The following is a 27,371-nucleotide window of genomic DNA, read 5'->3' on the forward strand; positions in this document are numbered from 1 at the left end:
TCTCCGCCAAAACACGTAAGAAAGCGATCGTGGCCATCAGAAGTGGAGAGGTAAGGACCGCAACCAGGAATTATACACAAACTGAAAGGCATCTTTAAAAAGATGCTCCCGTAATTGCCACTCTTTTAGGAAAAGAATATACTCTTTTAGCCTGCCGAAGCGCCCAGGGGCGTTCTCTGCACTCCACCGGTGCAGAGGGGGAGAAGCCGCTGAAATGCGGCATAAATCCAGCAGATGAGGTGAATGAACTCGGCGGATGAATTCAGCTCAATGAATAGAACCGCTCGGCTCCGAAGAGAAAATCTGTATGAGTGGTTGCGAGCCAGCTCCTTTTATACCCGTATGTCCGGGGAAGTGGCATGCAGATTCCACTCGCCAATTCCCATTGGCCTTTTCTCAAAGATCAGAGGTGTTTGGGGCTCCCAAGAGTGACCCCTAGTGTCACTACATCGACACAACGTCGAGTGAGTGACAGATAGAGATCTACTTATATCTGTGTGTTATGTTACAAAAAGTACAAAAAACTGCAATTTTTTTTAAACTATCATCACTTACAATAGTAATGTAAAGCTTTACATAAAAGCTTTACATTTTTATATAAAAAAAAAATCCTGGAGTTTACTGTAATTTTCATTATAGGTGTACACCGCTATTTTGGACACAACTGACTTGACTATAGTGAATTAACTTGGGTGCAAAAATAAGTGGGTATTACTGATTCTGTAAAAAGACTGACATCTTTGCAGTTTTTTAATAAAGTATCAAGCTGGTACATATAGCGATATTTCCCTAGACCAGGGGTCGGCAGCCTTTTTGACATGGAGTGCCATTTGTTATTTTCCTGGTCAATGGCTGCGCCGACGCCCCTGACATGTGAAACTGTTTCTATTTTGCATTTTTCTATATTATTCGTTTATTTTTCATTATAAACGATATTATCAGCATAACAATTTGAGTGAAAAATTTGTGCAAAACCTGCATGTGAATTTTCACAGAACATCTTGTGAAAGTGCTTTAATGAAAGAAAACCTGTCCTTTTGTACAAAATGAGTTAACACAGTTAATGTCACAAATTTGCTTATTTCATTACTGATCATGAAATTTTGTGGAATCTTAAATATTTCTTATTAAATTTCAAACATTCTTCAAAATCACACAGAGGTATTGTTACTAGTACACAAGAAACAGTGAGAGAGGAACAGGCTATTTTATTTATACGTTTTTTCACACCTGCATTCCAGTCTAAATCTTGATGTAATCCTTCCTCATGATCACATAGCATGTTTTCATCAGCTGAATGGGAGGCTAAATACTATTAAAGTGTGATGAGACTCGCACTGTGCGTGCAAGCCATTCGCACATCACAAGCCGATCAACTATTTAGCCCTTTTCGGTAAACCGCACCTGCAAAATCCTAAAACTTTATTTCCAGGTTTAATTTATATTTTGAATAGACTCAGATTTTTGAACCCTACAATGTGGGTTTATGTTTTCTCTTTTAATCTTTTAATGTAATTTTGAATGTGACTATGGTTTAAAGAGGGTGTACCTGTATGCTGGGTTGGAAATCTCAAGGATTAATAGTGATGTTTTCCATATTACATCACGTGTTGTTCTGAAAGCAAAAAGAAACAAATGAAACACGGAATGTAGGCTGTCATCCGCGCAGCCAGGCCGAAACAAAGCGGGCACTTCTCGCGCGATTAACCGAAAGTGAAGCGCTGCCGGCTCGTGATGCATGAATGGCTTGCATGCGCTGCACGAATCGTCATGGTTACTGGTGTAACCTCCGTTCCCTGATGGAGGGAACGAGACGTTGGTGTCGATGTAGTGACACTAGGGGTCACTCTTGGGAGCCCGAGACACCTCTGGTCTTTGATAAAAGGCCAATGAAAATTGGCGAGTGGTATTTGCATGCCACTCCCCCGAACATACGGGTATAAAAGGAGCTGGTATGCAACCACTCATTCAGGTTTTACGCTGAGGAGCCGATATAAGGTCCGGCCATTTCAGCGGGTAGTTCAGCGTTGTGGCAGGAGGGACCAACGTCTCGTTCCCTCCATCAGGGAACGGAGGTTACACCAGTAACCATGACGTTCCCTATCTGTCACTCACTCGACGTTGGTGTCGATGTAGTGACACTAGGGGTCCCTATACAAAACGCCACAAGGCTGAACTGTGTTACGTGAACTGGCGGTGTGTGGTGGGCAGACTTGCTGTGTGCCTCATAGCCAGCACACCAGGTCGACACGTAACCTCCCCCAACACAGTTATGAGTGTCGAACGGCCCTTTTTGGGGACAAGTCGACTACCCAGAGATAGAGACAGGCTTAACCCAGTCATGGCCTCTTTCCCCTTCTCTTTTTCCACTCCCTAAAAAAGAAGGGGGATTATCCGACTGGGCCGCCAGGTCTAGTCGGGGGTGTCCCTCCCAAGGGGAGGACACCGCGGAGACCACACCTCGCCCCAAGAGAGGGGGGATATTTAAGTGGAAGAATACATCACATGGTCTTTCCAACCATGTGGAGAGCCTTCAAGGTAGATCCTACCCAATGGGGGAGGAGTTACTACAACATGGAGACTGAGGGGCTCTGCCCAAGGAAGACGCAGTTTGCCAGTAGGGAAACGAACTAGCGGAAGATATAGATCGCATGGGATTAGCCTTACAGGGAACCGCCACATGCGGAGCACCTACCCCAGAACCGGGCTCTTAGTGAGCGCGTGTACTGGGCCGGCAGCGAGTCTCTCCGAAAACTCGACTGCCACAGGGCTCGGAGGAAGTCAACCAGGGAACAACCTTTGTGAACACTACTGGGAATTAACAGCGCACGTCTTCAGCTCAAAAGGAGGTGGAAGGCGCTATGTGCAAGCGATACACCCGGCCGGCTATCCCGGGCTTATCCGCTTGTGTTGCGTGCCACTACCTGGGACGAAACCGGTTCCACCCGGAGGTTGTAGAACCTTGCAAAGGTGTTGGGTGTTGCCCAGCCCGCTGCTCTGCAATGTCTGTTAGAGAGGCACCTCTGGCCAGGGCCCAAGAAGCCGCTACACCACGAGTAGAATGGGCTCGTAGCCCTACCGGGGGCGGCATGTTTTGGGCGAGACATGCCATAGTTATGGCGTCAATGAGCCAGTGGGCGATCCTCTGCTTGGAGACAGCGCTTCCTTTCCGCTGTGCACCGAAGCAGACAAAGAGCTGCTCAGAGAGTCTAAAGCTCTGCATGCGATCCAAATAGATGCGCAAAGCGCGCACCGGACACAGCAACGCCAGGGCTGGGTCTGCCTCCTCCTGGGGCAGCGCTTGCAGGTTCACCACCTGGTCTCTAAAAGGAGTGGTGGGAACCTTGGGCACATAGCCCGGTCGGGGGTCTCAGGATCACGTGAGAATAGCCCGGACCGAACTCCAGGCACGTTTCGCTGACAGAGAACGCTTGCAGGTCACCTACCCTCTTGATGGAAGTGAGCGCAGTCAGGAGGGCAGTCTTCAAGGAGAGTGCCTTAAGCCCGGCTGACTGCAAAACTCAAAGGGGGCTCTCTGTAGACCCTGAAAAACTACAGAGGTCCGATGAGGGAACAAGGCGTGGCCTGGAGGGATTCAGCCTCCTGGCGCCTCTTAGGAACCTGATGATCAGATCATGCTTCCCTAAGGACTCACCGTCGACTGCGTCATGGTGTGCTGCTATGGCAGCAACGTACACCTTCAAGGTGGAAGGGGACAGCCTCCCTTCCAACCTCTCTTGCAGGAAGGAAAGCACTGATCTGACTGCGCACCTCTGGGGGTCTTCCTGATGGGAAGAACACCACTTAGCGAACAGACACCACTTAAAGGCATACAGGCGCCTCGTAGAGGGAGCCCTAGCCTGAGTGAATGTGTCTACCACCGCAGGTGGGAGACGGCTTAGGTCTTCCGCGTCCCGTCCAGGGGCCAGACATGGAGATTCCAGAGGTCTGGGCGCGGGTGCCGGATGGTGCCCCTTCCCTGAGAAAGAAGGGCCTTTCTCAGGGGAATTTGCCCGGGGGAGCTGTCACGAGGAGCGTGAGGTCCGAGCACCACGTCTGGGCGGGCCAGTAGGGTGCTTACCAGGACGACCTTCTCCTCGTCCTCCCTGACCTTGCACAGGGTCTGTGCGAGCAGGCTCACTGGGGAAAACGCATATTTGCGAATGCCAGGGGACCAGCTGTGCCAGCGCGTCTATGCCGAGGAAGGCCTCGGTGAGGGCGTACCAGAGCGGGCAGTGGGAGGATTCTTGGGAGGCGAACAGGTGCACCTGTGCCTGACTGAATCGACTCCAAATCAGCTGGACCACCTGAAGGTGGAGTCTCCACTCTCCCTTGAGGGTAACCTGTTGTTACGGCGCGTCCGCCGAAGTGTTGAGGTTGCCCGGGATGTGAGTGGCTTGCAGCGACTTGGTGCTGCTAACTCCGTTGGAGGAGACGGCGGGCGAGTTATGACATACAGCGGGAGCGCAGACCGCCTTGGCGGTTGACATATGCTACCGCTGCCGTGCTGTCTGTCCGAACTAGCACGTGCTTGCCCTGGATCAACGGCCGGAACCTCCGCAGGGCGAGCAGAATTGCCAGTAACTCGAGGCAGTTGATGTGCCAACGCAGCTGCGGACCCGTCTAGAGGCCGGCAGCTGCGTGCCCGTTGCCAACAGCACCCCAGCCCATTTTGGAGGCGTCTGTCGTGACCACGACGCGCCTGGAGACCAGTTCTAGCGGAACACCTGCTCGTGGAAACGAGAGGTCGGTCCAAGGGCTGATAAGACGGTGACAGACCGACGTAATGGCCACGCGGTGTGTCCCGTGGCGCCATGCCCGTCTCGGGACTCGAGCCTGGAGCCAGTGCTGAAGCGGCCTCATATGCATCAACCCGAGCGGGGTGGCCACCGCCGAGGACGCCATATGCCCCAGGAGCCTCTGAAAATGTTTCAGTGGAACCGCTGTTTTCTGTTTGAACGCCTTCAAACAGGCCAGCACCGACTGGGCACGCTCGTTCATAAGGTGCGCCGTCAAGGAGACTGAGTCCAACTCCAAACCGAGAAAAGAGATGCTCTGAACCGGGAGGAGCTTGCTCTTTTCCCAGCTGACCCGAAGCCCTAGTCGGCTGAGGTGTGAGAGCACCAGGTCCCTGTGTGCGCATAACCCGTCTCGAGAGTGAGCTAGGATTAGCCAGTCGTCGAGATAGTTGAGAATGCGAATGCCCACCTCCCTTAACGGGGCAAGGGCAGCCTCTGCGATCTTCGTAAAGACGCGAGGAGACAGGGACAGGCCGAAAGGGAGGACTTGTACCGATACGCCTGACCCTCGAACGCAAACCGCAGGAAGGGTCTGTGTCGAGGAAGGATCGAGACGTGAAAGTACGCATCCTTCGAGTCTACCGCCGCGAACCAATCTTGATGCCGGACGCTCGCTAGAATGCGTCTTTGCGTCAGCATCTTGAACGGGAGTCTGTGTAAGGCCCGGTTCAGTACTCGCAGGTCCAAGATTGGCCGCAACCCACCGCCTTTTTTCGGTACAATGAAGTAGGGGCTGTAAAACCCCCTCTTCATCTCGGCTGGAGGGACAGGTTCTATCGCGTCCTTCCGTAGGAGGGTAGCGATCTCCGCGCAAGGTAGCAGCGTTTCCATCTTTCACCAAGGTGAAGTGGACACCGCTGGACCTGGGCGGATGCCCAGCGAAGTGAATCGTGCAGCCGAGTCGGACGGTCCGGACCAGCCCTCGCGACGGACTGGAAAGCGCAAGCCATGCACCCGAGTTCCGCGCAAGGGGGACCAAAGGGACAACGTCATCGGATGTACCGGCGGGTGGGGCCTCGCGGCGGGGCGGAGCTTGAGGTGCCACACCCCATCGTGGCCGTGCTGAGTCCGAGGACATCGAAGCACTTACCTGGCTCCTTGTGACCACCCCCGGAACAGCCTGGGACGGGGGAGGAAGAGGCCTGTCCTCATGACCCGTGGAGACTGTCACATCGGGGGCGGATTTGTGCCACAGCTGGGCGCTCAGGGCGGGAGACCGCCGCTGGAGCGCCAACCTGCCAAATGGAGTGGTGGACGGTGGTCGTGATGCCAGCCGTACACACCGAATATGTGACCCAGGGAACAAGGAAACCACTCTTGCGGAGCTCTTGAGTACTGCAGCCACTTGGGCATGCAGCGCAATTAAATGCAAAAGGTAACAAAAAGAAGATCTGCTTACCAGCTCCAGAGCAGCGGGTTTCGTTGTCCCTGGGTCGCCCGTCTCAGGGGCGCTTCGAAGACCTCCGTGGGTTCTTCGGTGCCGGCTGTGAGACGGGTGGCGTCGGCTTCCTGCGGTGGGCTCCACGCCGGGGCCGGGCCGGAGGGGCGGGCTGCGGCGGAGCCGGTGCAGTCACCGCAGGGGGACGCCTTCGGCGATGAGTAGATGGGGGGATCTTGAGCCACGCCGGGGCAGGACAAGCCGGCTAGCATCCATCTACTGCTCTACCATCGAGAACTGCTGGGCAAAGTCCTCGACAGTGTCGCCGAATAGGCCCGCCTGGAAAATGGGGGCAGCAAGGAATCGTGTCCTGTCGGCCTCACCCATCTCGACCAGGTTGAGCCAAAGGTGGTGCTCCTGGACCACTAGTGTGGCCATCGTCCGCCCGGGAGACCGCGCCGTGACCTCCGTCGCTCGGAGAGCGAGGTCGGTCGTCGAGCGCAGTTCCTGCATCAATCCCGGGGCGGAACTACCCTCGTGCAGTTCCTTTAGCGCCTTGGCAGACTTGCAGGAGAGCCATGGCGTGCAGGGCGGAGGCGGCTTGTCCAGCAGCGCCGTAGGCTTTGACCGTCAGAGACGACGTAAACCTACAGGCCTTGGACGGGGGCTTTGGGCACCCACGCCAAGTGGCGGCGCTCTGCGGGCATAGGTGCACCGCGAGCGCCTTTATCCACCGGGGGATTGCCGAATAACCCTTGGCCGCCCCACCATTGAGGGTAGTGAGAGCGGGAAAGCTGAAAAGATCGGGACCGGGCAGTAAAAGGTGCCTCCCGCGATCTTGTCAGCTCTTCCATGCACTTCCGGGAAGAAAGGAACGGGGCGGGGCGTGGCTTTGAGCGGCGCCGCGAGCCCAGGAACCAATCACAGAGCCGCGAGGGTTTAGGGAAGAGCGGTGAAATCCACTCTAACCGACGCTCGCGGCTGTCCGGGAAAGCATGTCGTCATCTCCGCGTCAGCCTGTGACTGGGCGATCGACCCCGAAGGGAGGAGCCCAGCCGAGGCTTCCGACTGGACGAGCCCGCTCTCCAATGCTGCGCTCGAGAGCTCATCACTTTCGCGGGCTCCGAATAAGAGGTCGAACTCGCCGTGAGACGAGCCGGCGGACTCACCCGGAAGCCCGATCGGGGCAGACGAGCGTGCTGGGGAATGGGAGTTCCGCGGGGGGATACCCGGCGGAGGCGGTCCCATTGGGGTCCCCAAATCGCCCCCAGTGCTAGCCGCGCTGGCCTCAAACCCGTGGGTAAAAGGACCGAGGCGGGAGCCTCTGGGGTGGCTCGCTTCCTTACGAAGGCGAGCCGCGACCGCAACGTTGCCATGGACACATTCTCGCAATGAGAATGTGACCATCCACGAACGCTGTCTCCGCGTGAGCAGTGCTCAGACACGAAAGACAGTGATCGTGACCGTTAGAAGGCGAGAGATAACGAGCACAACCAGGAATAACACACAATCGGAAAAGCATCTTTAAAAAGACGCGTCTTTAAAAAGACGTTCCGTGTGTGCGCTCTTTTAGAGAAATATATACTCTTTTAGAGGGGAAAAATGCTCTTTCAGAAAATATACTCTCTAGTTTTTCTGCCGAAGCGCCCAGGGGCGTTCTCTGCAGTGCACCAGTGCAGAGGAGGGAGAAGCCGCTGAAATGCGCCGTCAGATCCAGCAGAGGTGAATGAACAGTAGTATTCAGCTCAATGAGCATGACCGTTCGGCTCCGAAGAGAAAATCTGAATGAGTGGTTGCATACCAGCTCCTTTTATACCCGTATGTTCGGGGGAGTGGCATGCAAATACCACTCGCCAATTTTCATTGGCCTTTTATCAAAGACCAGAGGTGTCTCGGGCTCCCAAGAGTGACCCCTAGTGTCACTACATCGACACCAACGTCGAGTGAGTGACAGATAGGGAACTGATGGGTATACTGAAGTTTCGTCACATTTTAACTTTTGTTTAACTTTTTGTTAAAAAGATGAGCCGGAGGTGCCACTTCGAGAGAGAGAGAGAGAGACGCACGCGGCCGCGCTGCATGTGTGTCTGTGTTAGTTTTGTTTTATGTTGTTTTAAGTTCATTTTTATCATTAAACCTTTATGTGGACTCTTTAGCCAGTTCCCGCCTCCTCCTTGCCCATCCTTGAACCGTTACACTCACATTAAAGGAGAAGGTGCTCTTTGTTAAACTAGATTTATTTATCCTACATCACATTTTCTTTTTTTGCACTGGAGATTTTCTAAGAGGGCGAGATAAGCTCTTACAAAAAGGAGAATGTGTTAGAAAAAAAGGGAAAAGGGAAACCCGTGAAATATTTATGGCACACAGTGGTAATAAATGTATCCCTTCTCTGTCAGGGTCATGTAGTGTTTGACGCCCAGGGTTCCAGAATGGCTTGGACCCTCATTGAGCAACTGCAAGGTGAGCAAACTATAAACATTTTTATGTCTTCTTTCATCCTGAACGGTTCCGACATAATAAATGTTAAATGAGAGTGAGTATGGACAGCAGGTGTAATCCATATGCATGATTGCTTCTGCTCTATTCTGAAATGATGAATGACTTTACAATCATGTTCTCGCTCCAGTTGGATAGTAGCACAGGTGCCAGGTAAAACGTCCCCCTGTTTTTCCTGTTAACACTTTAGAGCTGTAATCTTTTTGCCAAGGCCAGATACAACTGTGCTTGAATTGTTGAGGGTTTGTTTTTAGGTCAGCTTTTGTACTTTTTAAAATAAAATGAAAGAGGGGGGAAAATTAACAATTGTATAAAACCTTAATACAGTTTGCTAAATATTTCAATAGACATTCAGGGTTCTGAAGAATTAACTCTCATGTCACTTGCAAATTAGCTGTTTTTTCTAGTATTTTTGAAGGTTAGCAAAACCAAGGTGGTGAATTCCAATTAACCATTTTGGTTTGCAAATATATAGAGAGAGCTGAGAGAAAAGTTCAAAAGATTTAGTTTTTAACATTTTCATGTTTAGATTTGAGTTTCTTTTCAACATTATGATAAAGGTAATCTAATTTAATGAACTACATTGAAAATATTAAATGTTTAATAAGATTCAATCATCAGTGTTGGGAAGTAATGGACTATTTGATATCTGGATTATGTAATCGCATTACAAAAATCAAATACTTGTAATTAATTTATGGTTCTTTTTTATTGTGTGTTAATTGTAAATAAAATTGTATGTGTACAGTCCATTTTTATGGACTACACGATTACATTTCCTATCAGTCTTGACTTTCAAAGAATGGGATAGGGTGCAATCTAAAAGATTACATTACTGATTACAATTTTAGTCATGTAATTTGAAATCAGCACCAGATTACATTCCAGATTATTTAGTTTTAGTTTTATCTGTGCTTTGCAATGAGATATTTAAGTTTTTTTTTGCATGTGCAGTCTGTTTCAAGTCCCCCCACACAACTTCTATGTGGTGGAGGTCTTGGGTTTCACTACCTATCAATAACCCAACATTTCTTTGTTTTGAGTCGTTTTTGTGGTTTTGCTTGAGGGTTTTGAGTCATTTTATTACAAGTTCCACTTTGTTCATGTCTGCAGTCCGGCTTCAGCTTTTTGACAGATGGTCTCACATCCTGTAGTCCTTGTGTACAATGTGGAATTCATGGTCTGACCCACAATGGCAAGCTGACAGGCCCTGAGGCAGAAAGCAGCCTCAAACCAATAATGCTTCCACCAGTACAGATGCTGTGAGGGTCTTTTGATCAAAGGCAGTGTTTGGATTTCCCATGTCTGGCATTGTGACCTAACAGCTCTACCTTTGTCTCATCTGTCCAAAGCATATTGTTTCATTAGTCTTGATTAATATGGGGCTTTAGATATGTATTAAAAAAAAAATAAAAACAGAATTTTGTATTCAGGACATTTTATAGCAATACTTAAAATTGAACTCTTGATTCATCCTGTTTCTGCCAATTGTAATTATGATATGATGATACGTTCAAGTGATTTTGGCTGGGGGAAAAAATGGACGCATTGGGCAGATTCACATTTCTTACAAAGATAGGGAGATTTTTTTAGAGCTAATGCAACAATGAAGAGCAAAGGATGTGAGTTAAGTTTGTACTTGATGCTGTATCTGTCTGGACCCTTTTCACATATCCGAATTTGGAATGCAGAAGTACATTTTAGAGGGGTAAGTATCTATGATCACACAGGACATCAAAATGCTGCTTCTAAATGTTCATGTACCCTGAAATCGACCCCATTTAGCCAAATTATCCCCCATCAGACAATTTTGCATCAGTTCAAATGTGATCACATTTCCCTACTTATAGCATGTTGCGCAAGCAATCTCCGAGGCATGGGTTCTTTTCCCATGGAAACCAAAAATAGCATTCGCTCCAAGAAATGGGTTTGGGACCCGTGGAAAGCAGGAAGTAATAGTGGTCACATAAACAATGGTGAGCGCAATTCAGAGGTTGCTTCTTTGCTCTAAAATTACATTTTTACTCCACTTACGATTAGGTTTAGGGTTGGGGTTTGGGTTCATAAGTAGAGTTAATAAAATATGCATTCCTGTTGACTGTATTACGAAAGTTACAACTAAAATTACAACTTGAATTTGGCACCATGCTGTGGACATTTCACCCAGAAACTGGAGCTTGCACGTGCCTATACATTCAACAACACTTTAAGCTTCAGCAACTGGGGGCAGAGGTCAATTTTTCGGTAAGCACAGACCGATTTCAGGAGCAGAACAGACATGACTCGAATGCAGCATAAGGGGTCTTGAACAATTAACAGTTTTTTGCATCTGTAAGCGCTGTTTTTAGTTGTTTTTCTATGTAAACACATGCTAGATGGACATCTTTGGCCATTGCGCCATGTCTCACTGTTTTTTCAGTGTCTTGCATTGGAATACAGTGTTTTTTTAAGATGCTGTGTCATGTTAAAAGAACTTAAACTTTGAAAAAACTTGCCTCGAGACACCTGTATGTTTTATTCACTGCATGTACTGTAGTTTTTTAAACACAAAAGCAAATTTAGGCCCCTAAGTCCCCACAGCTCACAGTGCGTGACACCGTTAAACCTGAACCATATATAAATAACTCTCCATAAAACTTTGATATTGGATTGTGTCAATGTATAGATGTGGAAGCCAGTGTCAAAAATGTACAATATAAAAGGTTTCTAGGAGCCCAGTGATCTCCATTATTGTTAAATGAAAGGTTTGAAGCTGCTATGACTCTTCATGAAAATGACAGTTTGGCCATATTGGCTATTTGGGCAGGTAAGTCAAAGTTCAAGCAGGTAAACAAGAATCCAAGGCCACTCTAACAGATATTTAGAAATTCCATGAAGAGATTGAATATTCTGGTGAGTAAATAATCTTTCCAGCTCTCCATCAATGCTGTCAGACTGGATGACGTTTTTATTTATAACAAGACAAGCACTGTAAGAACTACTGATCAATTTAAAATAACATCTTTTTGAAAAGAAGCCCTCATACAAGCAGCATTTGTTTACATACAGCACAGAATACCAATGGAAGCCACATATTCCATGCAGCCTTGTTTCCAGACATTATTAGTCCATTGGTATGCCACACACAATTCTGTGGAATTGACAGGGGCATCTCTGCCTTCATTTGCTTGTTAACCTCTGCGCGTGACAAATGCATTGTGGCTGCAACCTCAGCTGTCACATGAAGATTGGATCCTTTTCTCTATCCTGTCATTTGTTTTCTGTCTTTGTATTGGCGCTGTTTCAGAAGCTGCCTTTTTGATCAGCGTACCTGTGTTCCCCTGTTCAATCTGTCACAGCGCTTTTTGCCTCTGCTGGTGCCCAGATCCTGCATCTATTCCTCGTTGTTTATCACAATAAAAGATAGAACTAGATATTTACATTTCTGAAGAAAAAATGAGTGGTGGTTGCCCATACAAAATTTACTGTCATGATGCTAGGGTGTTGGGGTGATTCTCATGAAAGCTGTCAAAAAATGTCCTAGTCTTGTTTGATTATTTTTAAGTATTTATAAATCATATTAGTTCTCCCATTGTATTGCCTTTCATTTTAGCTGATTTCATTTAAAAAAACATTGTAGGGGGCCTGGGTAGCTCAGTAGTAAAGACGCTGGCTACCACCCCTGGAGTTCGCTAGTTCGAATCCCAGGGTGTGCTGAGTGACTCCAGCCAGGTCTGCTAAGCAACCAAATTGGCCCGGTTGCTGGGGAGGGTAGAGTCACACGGGGTAACCTCCTCATGATCACTATAATGTGTTCATTCTCTTGAAGCCACTGCGATAACGCGCTCAACAAACCACGTGATAAGATGCGAGGGTTGACAGTCTCAGACGTGGAGGCAGCTGAGATTCGTCCTTGCCACCCGGAGTCACTACGCCACCACGAGGACTTGGGCATTCCAAATTGAAAAAAACAAAACAAAAAAAAAAACATTGTAATACAGTAATTGAAAATGACTGTGTTACAGTAATGAGAATCATCATTAATAACAATGGGAATAGTAAAAGTAAACATTGAGATGCATTACTGTAATGAGAATCATTATTGAAAACAATGGGAATATTAAAAGTAAAATGTCTAAAGGTGTTACGGTAATGAGAATCAACACTGAAAACAATGGGAACAGTAATAGTAAAACTTTCAGATGTGTTATGATACTGAGAATCATCATTGAAAACAATGGGAATAGTAAAAGTAAAATATCTAGATGCATTATGGTAATGGAAATTATCATTGAAATCAGTGGAAGTAGTAAAAGTAAAACATTCAGATGCATTATGATAATGAGAATCATTATTTAAAGCAATGGTAATAGTAAAAGAAAAACTTGAAGATGTGTTACAGTTCTGAGAATGATCACTGAAAACAATGGGAATAGTAAAACTGAAACGTTCAGACGTATTATGGTAATGAGAATCAACATTGGTAATAGTAGAAGTAAAATGTCTTGATGTGTTCTGGTAAAAAGAATCATTTTTGAAAACAATTGAAATTGTAAAAAATAAAATGTCTAGACTTATTATGGTAATGAGAATCAACATTGAAAATATTGGTGATAGTAAAAGTAAAACAAATAGATGTGTTATGGTCATGAGATTTTGGGGGTAAAATATGATCAAATGCCCTAATAAATTAATGTCACAATGCAAAAAATCCTAATGGTCCTAAATATAGGCTTCATTTTCTTAATGGTATAGTTCACCCAAAAATGAAAATGCTCTCATTATTTACTCACCCTCACGATATCCCAGGTGTGTATGACTTTGAAGAAAAATAGAAAAATATCTTAGCTCAGTAGGTCCTTAAAATGCAAGTGAATGGAGATTTTTCTTTTGAAGCTCCAAAAATCACAGACAGTCAGCATAAACGTCATTGATACGACACCAGTGGTTAAATTAATGTTTTCTAAAGCGATACGATCACTTTTGGTGCGTAAAAAGATCAATATTTTTTTTATGAAATTCTTTTTTTACCAATTTGGAATGCCCAAATTCCCAATGTGTTCTAAGTCCTCGTGGTGGCATAGTGACTCACCTCAATCCAGGTGGTGGAGGACAAATCTCAGTTGCCTCTGAGACAGTCAATCCATGCATCTTATCAAGTGGCTTGTTGAGTGCATTACCATGGAGACATAGTGTGTGTGGAGACTTCACAACCCACCAAGAGCAAGAACCATGAGGTGGTTAACCCAACTTGACTCTACCCATCCTAGTAACTGGGCCAATTTGGTTGCTTAGGAGACCTGGCTGGAGTCACTCAGCACACCCTGGATTCAAACTCACGACTCCAGGGCTGGTAGTCAGTGTCTTTACTCGCTGAGCTACCCAGGCCCCCATAAGAGATCAATATTTAAGTACTTTTTAACTATAATCCAATGTGAGGGTGATGTTTTCACGTTGCCATGATACCGAAGTAATCTCATGTTCTCCACTCACACAGACATCCAGGATAAGCACACAAACGCACCATTGTGAGGAAAGGAACGGATAAATACAGATCTAAACCAAAACCAACCAAGCTACTGTACAGCGTTCCTCCTTCTCACTTGAAACAGAGCTGTTTCAAATGCCAATGTGATTATGTCACACGTGCGTACAGCTGCTGACCGGAAGCATGATTTAGAGTTTAAAAAAAGTACTTAAATATTTCTCTTTTTCACATCAAAAGCCATCATCTCGCTTTAGAAGACATTAATTTAACCCCTGGAGTCGTATGGATGACATTTATGCTGACTGTCTGTGATTTCTGAAACTTCAAAAGAGAAATTTCCATTCCATTTTAAGGACCTACTGAGCTAAGATATTTTTTCATTTTACTACAAATGTGTTCTGGGATATCATGAGGGTGTGTAAATAATGAGATAATTTTCATTTTTGGGTGAACTATCCCTTTAATGTATATGTATATACTGTATATATATATATATATATATATATATATATATATATATATATATATATATATATATATATATATATATACACACACAGTGTACACATACAATACTGTGCAAAAGTTTTAGGCACTGGTGAAAAATGAGGATATCTTCAAAAATAATGAAATAAATAGTTTTCATTTATCACTTAATGTCATACAAAGTCCAGTAAACATAAAAAAGCTAAATCAATATTCGGTGTGACCACCTTTGCCTTTAAAACAGCCCCAGTTCTCCTAGGTACACTTGGACACAGTTTTTCTTGGTTGTTGGCAGATAGGATGTTCAAGCTTCTTGGAGAATTCACCACAGTTCTTCTATCTATTTAGGCTGTCTCAATTGCTTCTGTCTCTTTATGTAATCTTATACAGACACAATGTTCAGTGGGGGGCTTTGTGGGGGCCATGACATCTGTTGCAGGGCTCCCTGTTCTTCTATTCTAATCTTTTCTATTTACAAAAGTAATGTTTGTGAGTCTAACATTTATATTTCCTACTGACACACTAAAACTGAAGATATAAATAACCATCTTAAGACAAATGCTTTTGTGAAACATCTTATGTGCCTCTTGCAAGACTTTTGCACAGTACTGTACATACATATATAATATAAGGGTATATATTTATATACTGTATTATAAATTGATTTGGGGTTAAATATGACCAGGATGATTTCTTGACAGGTTTAGTGAGAATCACCTGTTGTGCGTAGTTGCCAGGGTATTGCTATGGGATTGCTATGTTGTTCTGAGTGGATACTTCTCAAATTTAAATAAAATTCTGTCATATTTACACACCCTCATGTTGTTCCAGACCCATGTGGCTTTCTTTGTTCTGTGGAACACAAAAGGGGATCAGTCACCATTCATTTTCATTGCATCTTTTTTTGTTCCAAACAAAAAATAAGCACTAAAATTACTGTTTATGTTGAGCCTTGTTTTAGCAATTCATCCCATCCTTTAAAAGGAACATGTTGCTTTAAAGGTGTCTTGAACCTCAGAAAGTTGAAGGAAGAAACTAAGAGGACACAATCTAAACAGAGGAAATTACAGTATCTTACCTGTTCCTTCTCATAGCTCTCTTTCTTCCTCTGCCTCCCATTCTCTCTTTTTCAAGTCTCCCAAGTGGAAGCCAAAGCTGACTGCAGTAATTATGCCTAATGATCACCTGATAATTATAATGGTTCTCACTTAAGCTAATTTCCCATTGTGTTTGGGGGTGGATGTCCTCTGAGCCCAGTGCACAACCATGATGCTCGCCAATGTACATTTGAGAGAGAGAGAGAGAGCATGAAAGAAAAAAGAGAAATGGGGCATGAGAGAGGAAACGAGAAAGAAGATAAATTCCTCTGTCTTACGGTTCTCGCTCAAGCACTGTTGATACAGTGGTACCTAATTACAGCACTCCCTATAAAACTAATTTAAAGGGAGAGCGACCCTGTCATATGTTCTCATTTAAAACTCAGCTGATACGCTTGCTGGAAATATAAGGATTGATGATGGATTCTGTTTTTGAGTGTTTGTGTTATCCAAGAGACGTTTTGACTCTAAAAGCTGCCCAAAATCTGATGCAGCCTTACAGTATTGATTTGCAACACAGTGTAGTGAAATTTCTTTTCATTTTGTGTCTTTTTTAATAAATGTTCCTTTGGACTGAGGAACTGTGCATAATATTCCAAAGTAAAATAAAGGTTTGTCTGTAATCTGTCTGTAATTTTGCATCAAAAAGTAATCACTTGCTCCTCCTCTGAAAAGAGAACCCTCTAAAAAGAACTGAATTCTTTTTGGCTGACGTCACTTAATTAATGTTCACTAGTAGACAAAAAGCAATCTAGTGATTACTTTAATATTACTTTTGGATTACTTATTACGTGTTTTGATGAAAATCATTAATTTTAAGTGTTTTAAGTACCACATTACACTCCTTTCATTGAACAGTAAACATGATTTATCCCCCAGCGTTTCTTAATTAAGTAATCTAGATTACGTGTAGTCCATTACTACCTAACACTGTAGTTAATGCATTGGCCAATATGTGTTGTACTCCTATACTTTATATTGTCACCTATTGAGGTGGATGCCAACGCAAAGTTTTCAGTTACCAAACTGCACTATCCATGAATCCTAATGAGAAAGATCCACCAATCAGAGCATCACAGATCACAACCTAGAATGATGGAATTGACTCGGTCTCCAAACACTCTTAAACTATTTATGTAAAGGGCTGGGTGATATGGCTACAAAAATTATATCTCAAAGTTTTTCAACCTATGGACGATATTCAAAATATATCTCAATAATTATGTTTTTGCTTTGAAATGGCTAAAATGTTGGGGGTTTTTAAAATCAGAGAAACCATAATTTTATCCAAACAACAATTGTAACCAAGTAGATTTGATATTTAAAAGTGATTAAATAAAAATCTATTTAAAAATACTGAAGGCGTAGATTTAATAATTTTCATTGATATGCACTTTTATATTTATACTGTATTTTATATACTTATGATAAATGTTAGAAAAGGTGTGTTGATGTGTAGATGTAAAAAGTCTTGTTATTGATGCTGGTGCAGGGCATAGTGTAGGGCACAGGGCATTCTCTTTCCCTCATCAGTGCTGTTCAGAATGTCAGTGCTGTAGCCATTTGAAATGGTTGAATTGCTCCATAGTACTTTAAAATAGAAAATTCTCATGTAGAATTCAAATGAGTCGCATGAGGTTTGTTATGCCCCATTAATTGCGCATGTGATCCGCTCTGCGCTATCCTGTTACCGGAGCTTGCATATCGAGGGAAGCCCGGTTGACGCGTGCGCACCTGCATGCTCCAGTATACAGTAGTAGGATAGAGAAATCACTTGTCTTCAATCACCCCGCGCACATCCGCATACCACATGAGAACCATATTTATTGCTGATTCATCTTGCTTCGCCGCTTTGTATCCTAAAATGTGCTTTAGCGACCCGAAATTTTTGCTTCGGCGGCCATCGAAAATGTTCAATGCAGTAAAAACCCTGTAACCTTATAACGGTTACTAATATTTGGAATTGGCGAAGACTTGAGTACCTGCAGTAATTTTCTTTCACAATGCATGTAAACTGCTCTAAAATCACTTAGTACACTGCGCATGCACAGATCAGCGTGTCCCTGTTTATTCTGAAGCACAGGGACTCTGTTGCTGCTTTTTACAGTTTGAGAATCACACAGGGGCATAGATTCCAGGGGGATGGGAGGGAGGTAACCCCCCAGTAAACAAAACAAGCCATTACAACCCCCCCATTATTTATACCATGATCAATGGAAACATGTTTCACTTTTGTCCAGTTTTAAAATACTGTTTTGCTTCAAATCAAAGTTTGTAATGTTATAAACTCTTTTTTGGGGATTTTTATTTTAATCCCTATGGAAAAAAAATGTATTTGAAGAATTTAAACCAAGATGATTTTTCCACTTGGAATGGGATATTCATTGGGATATGTAAGATGCTGTCAACTTGACCTTCAGGCTTCACGTCCCGCTCAAAAAGCTGATAGATAAAATCAAGTCAGCAGGGTTTTTTTTTTTCTTTTTCTTTTTGCTTATTAAACATCCTGTTTCACTTAGAATTATGTGACTATGGACGTAAATGCTTTGTGAATGGCATTTTATGTTGCCTTCAAACTGTTTCTGAATTGCACTCTCTCTTTCTCTTTCCTATTGCAGGAGGAAGCTACAAGAAGATTGGTTACTATGATATGACCAAAGGCAATCTCTCTTGGTATGGCAATGACAGGTGGATAGGTGAGTACACATTTGTCTCACTCATCTCCCATACATGCTCTTGTTTATCACTTTCTGTTGCACTCTCCTCTGTTTAAACCTTCTCTCACACAACCTCTCACATGATTAATCTTGCCCCATGCCACTACAATTTCTCTCCATCTATCCTAGTGTTACAGCCACACAATCTAGTTCCCCCCCCTGCAAAAAACGAGAAGCACAGACGACAGGCCACTATGGGGTATTAATCAATCAGTCAGTCAAATTCTGTTTAGCATTCTGTCCGTGAGGGCAGAGGCACTGCGGGAGCTTGGCACAGCTTAACAAAGAAAGACAAATGAATGGCGTTAGAAAACCGCCAGGAGTTAATTCCAATCATAAATTGAGCAAGCGCACTGCTACAAATTGTGCACTATATAGAATGAGTGATGGTTTCATTTAATCTTTTTAATTATATTTGATGACCAGTTCATGCTCAGTGTAGGAGATGGCGTATTAAGAAGATGCCAGCTGACAGCTGAAAACAACACAAAACAGAACTGGCCCAGGCCACTCTCCAGCTGCCTCCCAGCACACTCTATCCTTGACTGAAAGAGTATGAATCGTCCAATCATGATGGGCGGCACCGTGTGCCACAGCAGATTGTCTTTGCCTGTCATATAAACCACTGGTTCTCCACTAGTTTTTGGATCCAGATTTTTACATTGGACATCCAGTGCGACCCAACATAGTACCAACATTTTTTATCGTCCATAAGACAAATATCTTTAGTGATACATAAAATCTATTTTTTATTTATTTATTAGTATTCAACTCAAATCCGTTTAGTTTTTGCAGTCTAAAAAATTGCAAAACAACGTAAAAAACACATGAAATAAGATTTCAAAGAAATGTTTCTTTGTCATTTGTGGCTCTTTCATTAAGAGCCCTTTGAAAACAACTGTTACTGGAAAAAGATGTACAACCCCAATTCCTAAAAAGCTGGGACAGTATGAAAAATGCTAATAGAAACAAAAAGGATTGATTTGTAAATTATATTCACCCTTTGCTATATTGAAAGCAGCACATCTACACATAATGTGATGTTTTACCTTGTGAATTTCATTATTTTTTTTTTTAAATGTACAGTAATTTCAAATCAGATGATTGCAACACGCTCCAAAAAAGTTGAAATAACAAGGCAATGTGAAACAGGAGATGTTAAACAGGTGAGGCAATCGTGTCATAGTATACAGTTGAAGATTCATTTTTTAACCACTCCACAGATTTAAAATTAGCAAACTATAGTTTTGGCAAGTAATTTAGGACATCTACTTTGTGCATGACACAAGTAATTTTTCCAACAGTTGTTTACAGACAGATTGTTTCACTTTTAATTGACTATATAACAATTCCATTGGGGTCAGAAGTTTACATACACAAAGTTAACTGTGCCTTTAAGCAGCTTGGAAAATTCTAGAAAATGATGTCAAGCCTTTATACAATTAGCCAATTAGCTTCTGATAGGAAGTGTACTGAATTGGAGGTGTACTTGTGGATGTATTTTAAGGCCTACCTTTAAACTCAGTGCCTCTTTGCTTGACATCATGGGAAAATGAAAAGAAATCAGCCAAGACCTCAGAAAAAGTGTGGACCTCCACAAGTCTGGTTCATCCTTGGGAGCAATTTCCAAAGGCACCCTTCAGGCATTTGGAAATTGCTCCCAAGGATGAACCAGACTTGTGGAGGTCCACAATTTGGTTGTGTTCATCTGTACAAATAATAGTACACAAATATAAACACCATGGGACCACGCAGTCATCATACCGCTCAGGAAGAAGACGCATTCTGTCTCCTAGAGATTAACGTAGTTTGGTGTGAAAAGTGCAAATCAATCCCAGAACAACAGCAAAGGACCTTGTGAAGATGCTGGAGGAAATAGGTAGACAAGTATCTATATCCACAGTAAAACGAGTCCTATATTGACATAACCTGAAAGGCTGCTCAGCAAGGAAGAAGACACTGCTCCAAAATCGTCATAAAAAAGCCAGACTACAGTTTGCAAGTGTATATGGGGACAAAGGTCTTACTTTTTAGAGAAATGTCCTCTGGTCTGATGAAACAAAAATTTAACTGTTTGGCCATAATGACCATCGTTATGTTTGGAGGAAAAAAGGTGAGGCTTGCAAGCCGAAGAACACCATCTCAACCGTGAAGCAAGGGGGTGGCAGCATCATGTTGTGGGGGTGCTGCAGGAGGGACTGGTGCACTTCACAAAATAGATGACATCATGAGGAAGGAAAATTATGTTGATATATGGAAGCAACATCTCAAGACATCAGCCAGAAGTTAAAGCTCGGTCGCAAATGGGTCTTCCAAATGGACAATGACCCCAAGCATACCTCCAAAGTTGTAGCAAAATGGCTTAAGGACAACAAAGTCAAGGTATTGGAGTGGCCATCACAAAGCCCTGACCTCAATCCTCAATTTGTGGGCAGAACTGAAAAAGCATGTGCGAGCAAGGAGGCCTACAAACCTGACTCAGTTACACCAGTTCTGTCTGGAGGAATGGGACAAAATTCCAGCAACTTATTGTGAGAAGCTTGTGGAAGGCTACCCAAAACATTTGACCCAAGTTAAACAATTTAAAGGCAATGCTACCAAATACTAACAAAGTGTATGTAAACTTCTGACCCACTGGGAATGTGATGAAAGAAATAAAAGCTGAAATAAATAATTCTCTCTACTATTATTCTGACATTTCACATTCTTAAAATAAAGTAGTGATCCTAACTGACCTAAGACAGGGAATGTTTTCTACGATTAAATGTCAGGAATTGTGAAAAACTGAGTTTAAATGTATTTGAACTCACAGAATTAGTTCTCTGACTTCAACTTTATAAGGAGCCTCCAAAAACAACCTAGTCCTTCAAGAGCAAGGATCGTTCAAGACTTGATAACTTGCCAAGAGATCCTTCAGCAAATAATCCAGCACTTTGAGAACAATGTTCCCCAAAGACAAATTGGAAGGATTTTGGGCATTTCAGCCTCTATAGTGCACAATATATTTGAAGGATTCAAGGAATCTGGTCAAATCTCGGTGCGTAAAGGGCAAGACAAAAACCACTTCTGAATTCGCGTGGTCTCTGATCCCTCAAACGTCACTGTCTTAAAAAATGTCATTCATCTGTAATGGATATCATGAACATGGGTTTGGGATAACTTTAGTAAACCTTTGTTAGTTAACACCACTCGCCGCTGCATCCACAGATGCAAGTTAAGACTTTACTGTGCAAAGAAGAAGCTCTACATCAACACTGTCCAGTAATGCTGCCGACTTCTCTGGGCTCGGTTTCATCTTAGATGGAAAGTAGAACAGTGTTTTTGAAAAACACAGCCGTCGTGTTATTCGGGCCAAAGAGGAAAAGGACCATCCAAGCTGTTATTTGCGTCAGGTCCAAAAGCCAATGTCTGTATGGGCCAGGGGTGTGTCAGTGACCATGGCATGGGTAACTCTCACATCTGTGAGAACACCATGAATGCAGACAGATATGTACAAATTTTGGAGCAACATATACTGCCATCCAGCACCATCTTTTCCAGGGACGTCCCTGCATTTTCCAGCAAGATAACTTCAAACCACATACTGCCCGGATTACAAGTACATGGCTGTGTGAGCAGAGAGTGTGGGGGCTAGATTGGCCTGCCTGCAGTCCTGACCTGTCTCCAATTGAGAATGTGTGGCCCATTATTAAGCACACCGTCTGGCAACAAAGGCCCGTTCAATTGTGCAGCTAAAGACCTACATAATGGATGAATGGGGGAAAATTCCACTTTCTTTCCACAGCATGTTGCAATCATCTGATTTGAAATTACTGTACATTTAAAAAAAATGAAATTCACAAGGTAAAACATTATATAATGTGTAGTTGTAGAGCTTTCAATATAGCAAAGGGTGATTATAATTTACAAATCACTCATTTTTGCTTTTATTAGCATTTTTCATACTGTCCCAACTTTTTCAGAATTGGAGTTGTACTATAATGTAATGAAATAATTGTGATTTCAATCTTTCTTGGGGAAAAACGCATCTCAATGCCTGTTGAATCAGACCATGTTAAAAGTACATTAATTTTGCTTGAATCTGTTAATTTCAATTAATTCTACTATATTAACATGTTAAATTGACAGCCCAAGTAAAAATATTATGTTTATCTTTGTTGTAAGTGAACCTGTATTTAATCATTACATCTAGGTCATTTTTATTTTTTATTTTTTTTACCTTGCATAGTTTTGTTTGGTGGATTAGGGCATGTCACACATCATTTGCATGTTGGCACGTGCCTAATTTGGCTAGCTTCTCTCCAAAATGCCTGACAATGGTTACTTGCATTTTATTATTTGCATTTATCATTGATTTTACCTGCTGTTCTTGACCCTATCAAAACAGACTTGCAACTGATTAGTTGAGAACTAGAGATTGAAACCCTTGTAGACTCCAAACGGGGCTTGTGATTTGAAAAATATCCTCTGAGCTTTTGTGATTGCAATCTGGATTGGTGGTTTCTAACATTGACGTAGAATGCCACATCACCGCCCTCATTATATGACCGTTTCCATTTCACCAGACATGCTGTCAGTGGGCTTATTCTGTTTTCAACTTGCTTATTAGCTTATTAAAAACTCATTGAAGCAGTGAGCTCCATGGCAACTGTAGCACGTCTTCATTGCGAAATGCGCTAATTGCAATTTTCACAAGCCGTTCCGAGGGCCTTGTCATGGAACCTGATTTTCATTTATTTACCCAGCTTGCAACTGGGAATAGAGCCCACCACATTGCTGATGTGGAGAGCCATTGTCTTACACCCCAGGCAGCTTGCGGTATCTGGCACCTTTAACTCCTGCATTAGTAGTCAATGATATTTCCCTTGAGAGGTCATTGCTATAACAGCAACCCTTGACCGTACCAGACTGCAAGTTGCTGTTTTAGTCTGCAGCTGCTCTGAAAGGCATGCCAGAGTTACTAACTACTAGAAGCATTGCTACTAACTTAAAGGGTTAGTTCACCCAAAATTAAAATTCTGTAAATTACTTACAGTACCCTCGTGTGGTTCCAAACCCTTATGATGTTCTTCTGAAAAACACAAAAGGAGATGTTAGGTAAGATGTCAGCCTCAGTCCCCATTCAATATCATTTCATAGAAAAAAGATTAAATGAAAGTGAATAGTGGCTGAGGCTAACAATTTGCCTGTCAACTCCTTTTGTGCTCATAATAGTGGTGTGACAGTAGTCATTTTCAAAACAGAGTGGTTTTCTCAGAAATAAGATACTTTTTCAATAAGTAGCAGTGTTAGGTAGATTACTTTTTAAATGTATTGTGGTACTGATTACAAACTGAAATTCTTTTAGATTACACTTTTTAGGTAATGTTTTCTGATTACTTTTAGAAGTACCAGTTTACATTTCTTTAATTAAACATCAAACTGCTATTTGTTTTTTGTTGGTCACTGAGCCCTCCTAAATTTGAAAGAATTGGTTCATATGTGCTGTTCATTTAAATAATCTGATAAAAAAAAAAGAAAAAAAAAGAAAGATTCAGTTGAGTCTATGCGCTGTATTTTATATAGAGTATATAATATGCAGTATATAAATATATACAAAAAATAAATTAAAATAATATCAAAACATTTATTACAATAATTTGACAAAATAATAAAAAATGTGATGGCATTTGATTAAATGCTGCTGTTCATCTCTATGTTTTCGACTCAGTTTAATTAAGATGATTTCTAATTGTATTGATGGTATTTAGTGTAAATTGATCTGCTATTAAATTAGGGCTGGGTTTTGATACAGATTTCCCGATTTGATTCCGATTCACAAGCTCTCGATTTGATTCTGATTTAGATTTGATTCAATATCGTTTTATATGGGTATATTTCATTTATAATGTCCCTTTTGCTTAAATATTTAAAAAAAATTATCTCCCAGCTAATGCTGTTAATTATACAGGGTACTAATTTTACTAATTATATTTTATTACTTTTTCATCATTTTGGTCACAATTTGGCTTTTTACAAATGAACAAATAAATGTATTCAATCAATAAATAAGATATTATATTTTATATATTATTTTTTGTTACATATTTATTGTTAAATTGCATAATTTGCAATATTTACAAGTATTTACATCGATTTGTTGAACGTGCTAAACCGGTACTGTCTCTTTAACAAAACCGGCATTTTTGTAAAAAGCATCTGTAAATGAGCGCATGTTAACTAGAGAGGACTCGAATGACTTTACCTCATCTGTGCAATTCATGATTAGAATTAAATGTTTTTTTGTAGTTGTTTTGATCAACAACTGACTGTAAAGAACACAAAGGGTATTAAAAGAGACATTATTCAATGACAAATGGGTTGCATGGATCTCGTCTTTGGACACACACATGTAACAACTTTATCCACCACTATACTACACAATTACTGGTGAGTGAAATATGAACATTTACCAGCCAGTTGCCAAATATATTCACTTTAGTCGCATAGCGCAAAATTAGGTCGCAAATGCGAGTGATTTCCTCTCATTGTAGTGGAGGATTGCGCATAAATTAAAAGATCAATCTTGGGATTTAAGAATTGATATCGAGATTGTTCAAATGAAGATAGAGATTAATCTGAAAATCTATATTTTTACCCACCCCACATCAAATGTCACCCTAATTGAGATCCTCATCGTTAATGTTTTTGTACATTATATTTAGAAGGATATTTACCCCCACCCCAACTTCAATGTAGTTGTAGCTTGTTGTTTAGCAAACTACTTTTTCAAAAGGGTACCTTAACTCTACATAGTTTAACTAATTTAAACTATGAGTATTTTGTCAATTGACAAGCTACAGTGTTAAAGTAGCTTCCCCAATACCTTATGACAGTGAGGTGAATGGTCATCATGCCTGCTTGATCATGATGTTGTAAACAAGAATGCAAAATCATCGAAGTTAACATCACGAGAGAGCCTGTCAGCAGACAATGCCTTTGATATATGGGGAATGATAACCCTTAATATGTTGCTTGAGCCACTAGTGAGACTGTGCTATCTGGACACAAACACACAGATGCCACCCATCACAACCCAACCTTTTCACCTTGTTGCCATTGTCACTGATGCTCCTGGACAGAGTATTCCAGGAGACGGCAACGTTGCAGGGCTAAAAATGATCATCGATGTTACGTGCTGAAATAAGGCCTGTTGAAGGAGAGGGTGACTTTGCTACAGATTGGACACCACATGTTGACCAATCGCTCAGTTTAATTAAACTGCGATAGCCTCAGCATTCCCCCCCATCCCCCTCTTTTTACGTCTCTTACTCTCTGCAAAGTGAAGATTACCTCCCTTCATCTTCCTTTTGAATGGGATAATTTTTTTACACTTTATGTTCTATTGCATTGTCTCTCGCTTTTACCCATCCACTTCTCTGGCCTTGCTCATTCTCTTTCACTCTCCCTGGTCGCCCCTGACAACCACTGCATCGGCACCTTGTTCCCTCATTGCTCTAGCAACCATTATGGGTCTTGGTTGCCATGGCAACATACTGTCCCGATTCTACCATCAAAGACAGGGAGAAGTATTAAACAGCGTGAGTTCTCTGGCCCATTAGACACACACTCAGATGTTTACAATATGAACACTTGTTAAACCAACACAAAAACTCACATTGCCAACCTAAATTGATTTGCAGCCAATCTGAAATCAAAATAGACCCTCTCTTACATGTTCCTAGTCTTACACTTACAGGTTTAGATTATTAACACACACAGCATGTACACTCGTAATACATACAAACACACACAGTCTTTGTCGACTTAAATTGCTTTGATGTCAACATAAAAATCTAAATTGACCCTGTTTAATTTCTTAATATGTTTCTCTTATTGTAAATGATTCATTAGTGCACGTTTTTCAAAAATAAAATTATGTTTGTCTATTACATCTTATCAAAATATACTAACATGCAGCACAACTGACTCGACTTTCCTTTTTAGCTGAAGTCACCAAGCCATAAAGACCATTCAATCAGTTCTTAATAGATGAAATTAAGTACAGCCCATCTGACACCAAAAATCATGCACTGCTGCCAGACGTTTGGCTGATAAGATAACTGCATGAATAAGTAGATGTACAGATGTACCTAATAAAGTGCTCGGTGAGTGTATATTTTACCTGAAAATAAGACAAAAATGCTCGGTAAGTGTAAGGTTTAAAATGGGCAAGGAGGAGGCGGGAACCAGACGAACCATCAAAATAATGTTTAATGAAAACGTAAAAAGACACAAACATACACACGGTAGCTGCGTGTGGCTCTCTCTCTCCCGAACTGCAACATCTGGCTCGGCTTTATCCCTCTCCTCGGCTGAGTAGCCTGATTGGGGGCCGGCCGTGCGCACTCACGGCCCGGCCCCGCCCTCCTTCTCATCATAGTAAGATTTATTTTTTTATTTATTTTATTTTTGCAGTGTTGCTGAATGTTCCACTTCAGTCACCATTCACTTGCATAGTATGAAAAAAGATAAAATGACACTGAATGGTGGCTGAGGCTATCAGTCCCTAACATTCTGCCTTTAGGCTAATTTTTTAGGTGCCATATGAGTTTGAAATAACATGAGAGTGAGAAATTGATCACAAAATTTTCATTTTTGGGTGAACTTTCCCTTTAATTTATCCACTTTGTACAATAGACACCTGAATTGACTGCTAATATCTGTGAATTGCATTAACAAACTAAAACAATGAGCTGCAAATAAATGCACTCCATCAAAGCACACTTCGCCCCTCCGCACAGATCTCAAGTTAATTTTAACACCATAGCAACACTGCAACATTAACATCCTGACCTGAAACACCATAGCAACCACTTTCTATTTCCACAAACCACTTAAACCCATGTGTCGTGCCATATCACATTCTGAGACTATCTGTTTTACTTA

The 27,371-nt window shown here is 42.4% G+C and overlaps 1 protein-coding gene across 5 annotated transcripts in view; it reads left to right on the forward strand.

The window, feature by feature from the left end:
• LOC127421521 (gamma-aminobutyric acid type B receptor subunit 1-like) overlaps window positions 1–27,371 on the forward strand; it is a 205,767-nt gene that overhangs the window by 144,808 nt on the left and 33,588 nt on the right. For all 5 annotated transcript variants that reach the window (XR_007894007.1, XM_051664611.1, XM_051664612.1 and 2 more), the window contains exons 14-15: window positions 8,577–8,640; window positions 18,345–18,422. Coding sequence is in view for 4 of the 5 variants with exons in the window: in XM_051664611.1 (XP_051520571.1) it covers window positions 8,577–8,640; window positions 18,345–18,422 (142 nt within the window). In the remaining variant the exon portion in view is untranslated. The remainder of the gene's footprint in view (window positions 1–8,576; window positions 8,641–18,344; window positions 18,423–27,371) is intronic.

This window comes from Myxocyprinus asiaticus, chromosome 30 (genome assembly GCF_019703515.2).
Source record: "Myxocyprinus asiaticus isolate MX2 ecotype Aquarium Trade chromosome 30, UBuf_Myxa_2, whole genome shotgun sequence".
NCBI classification, from domain to species: Eukaryota; Metazoa; Chordata; class Actinopteri; order Cypriniformes; family Catostomidae; genus Myxocyprinus; species Myxocyprinus asiaticus.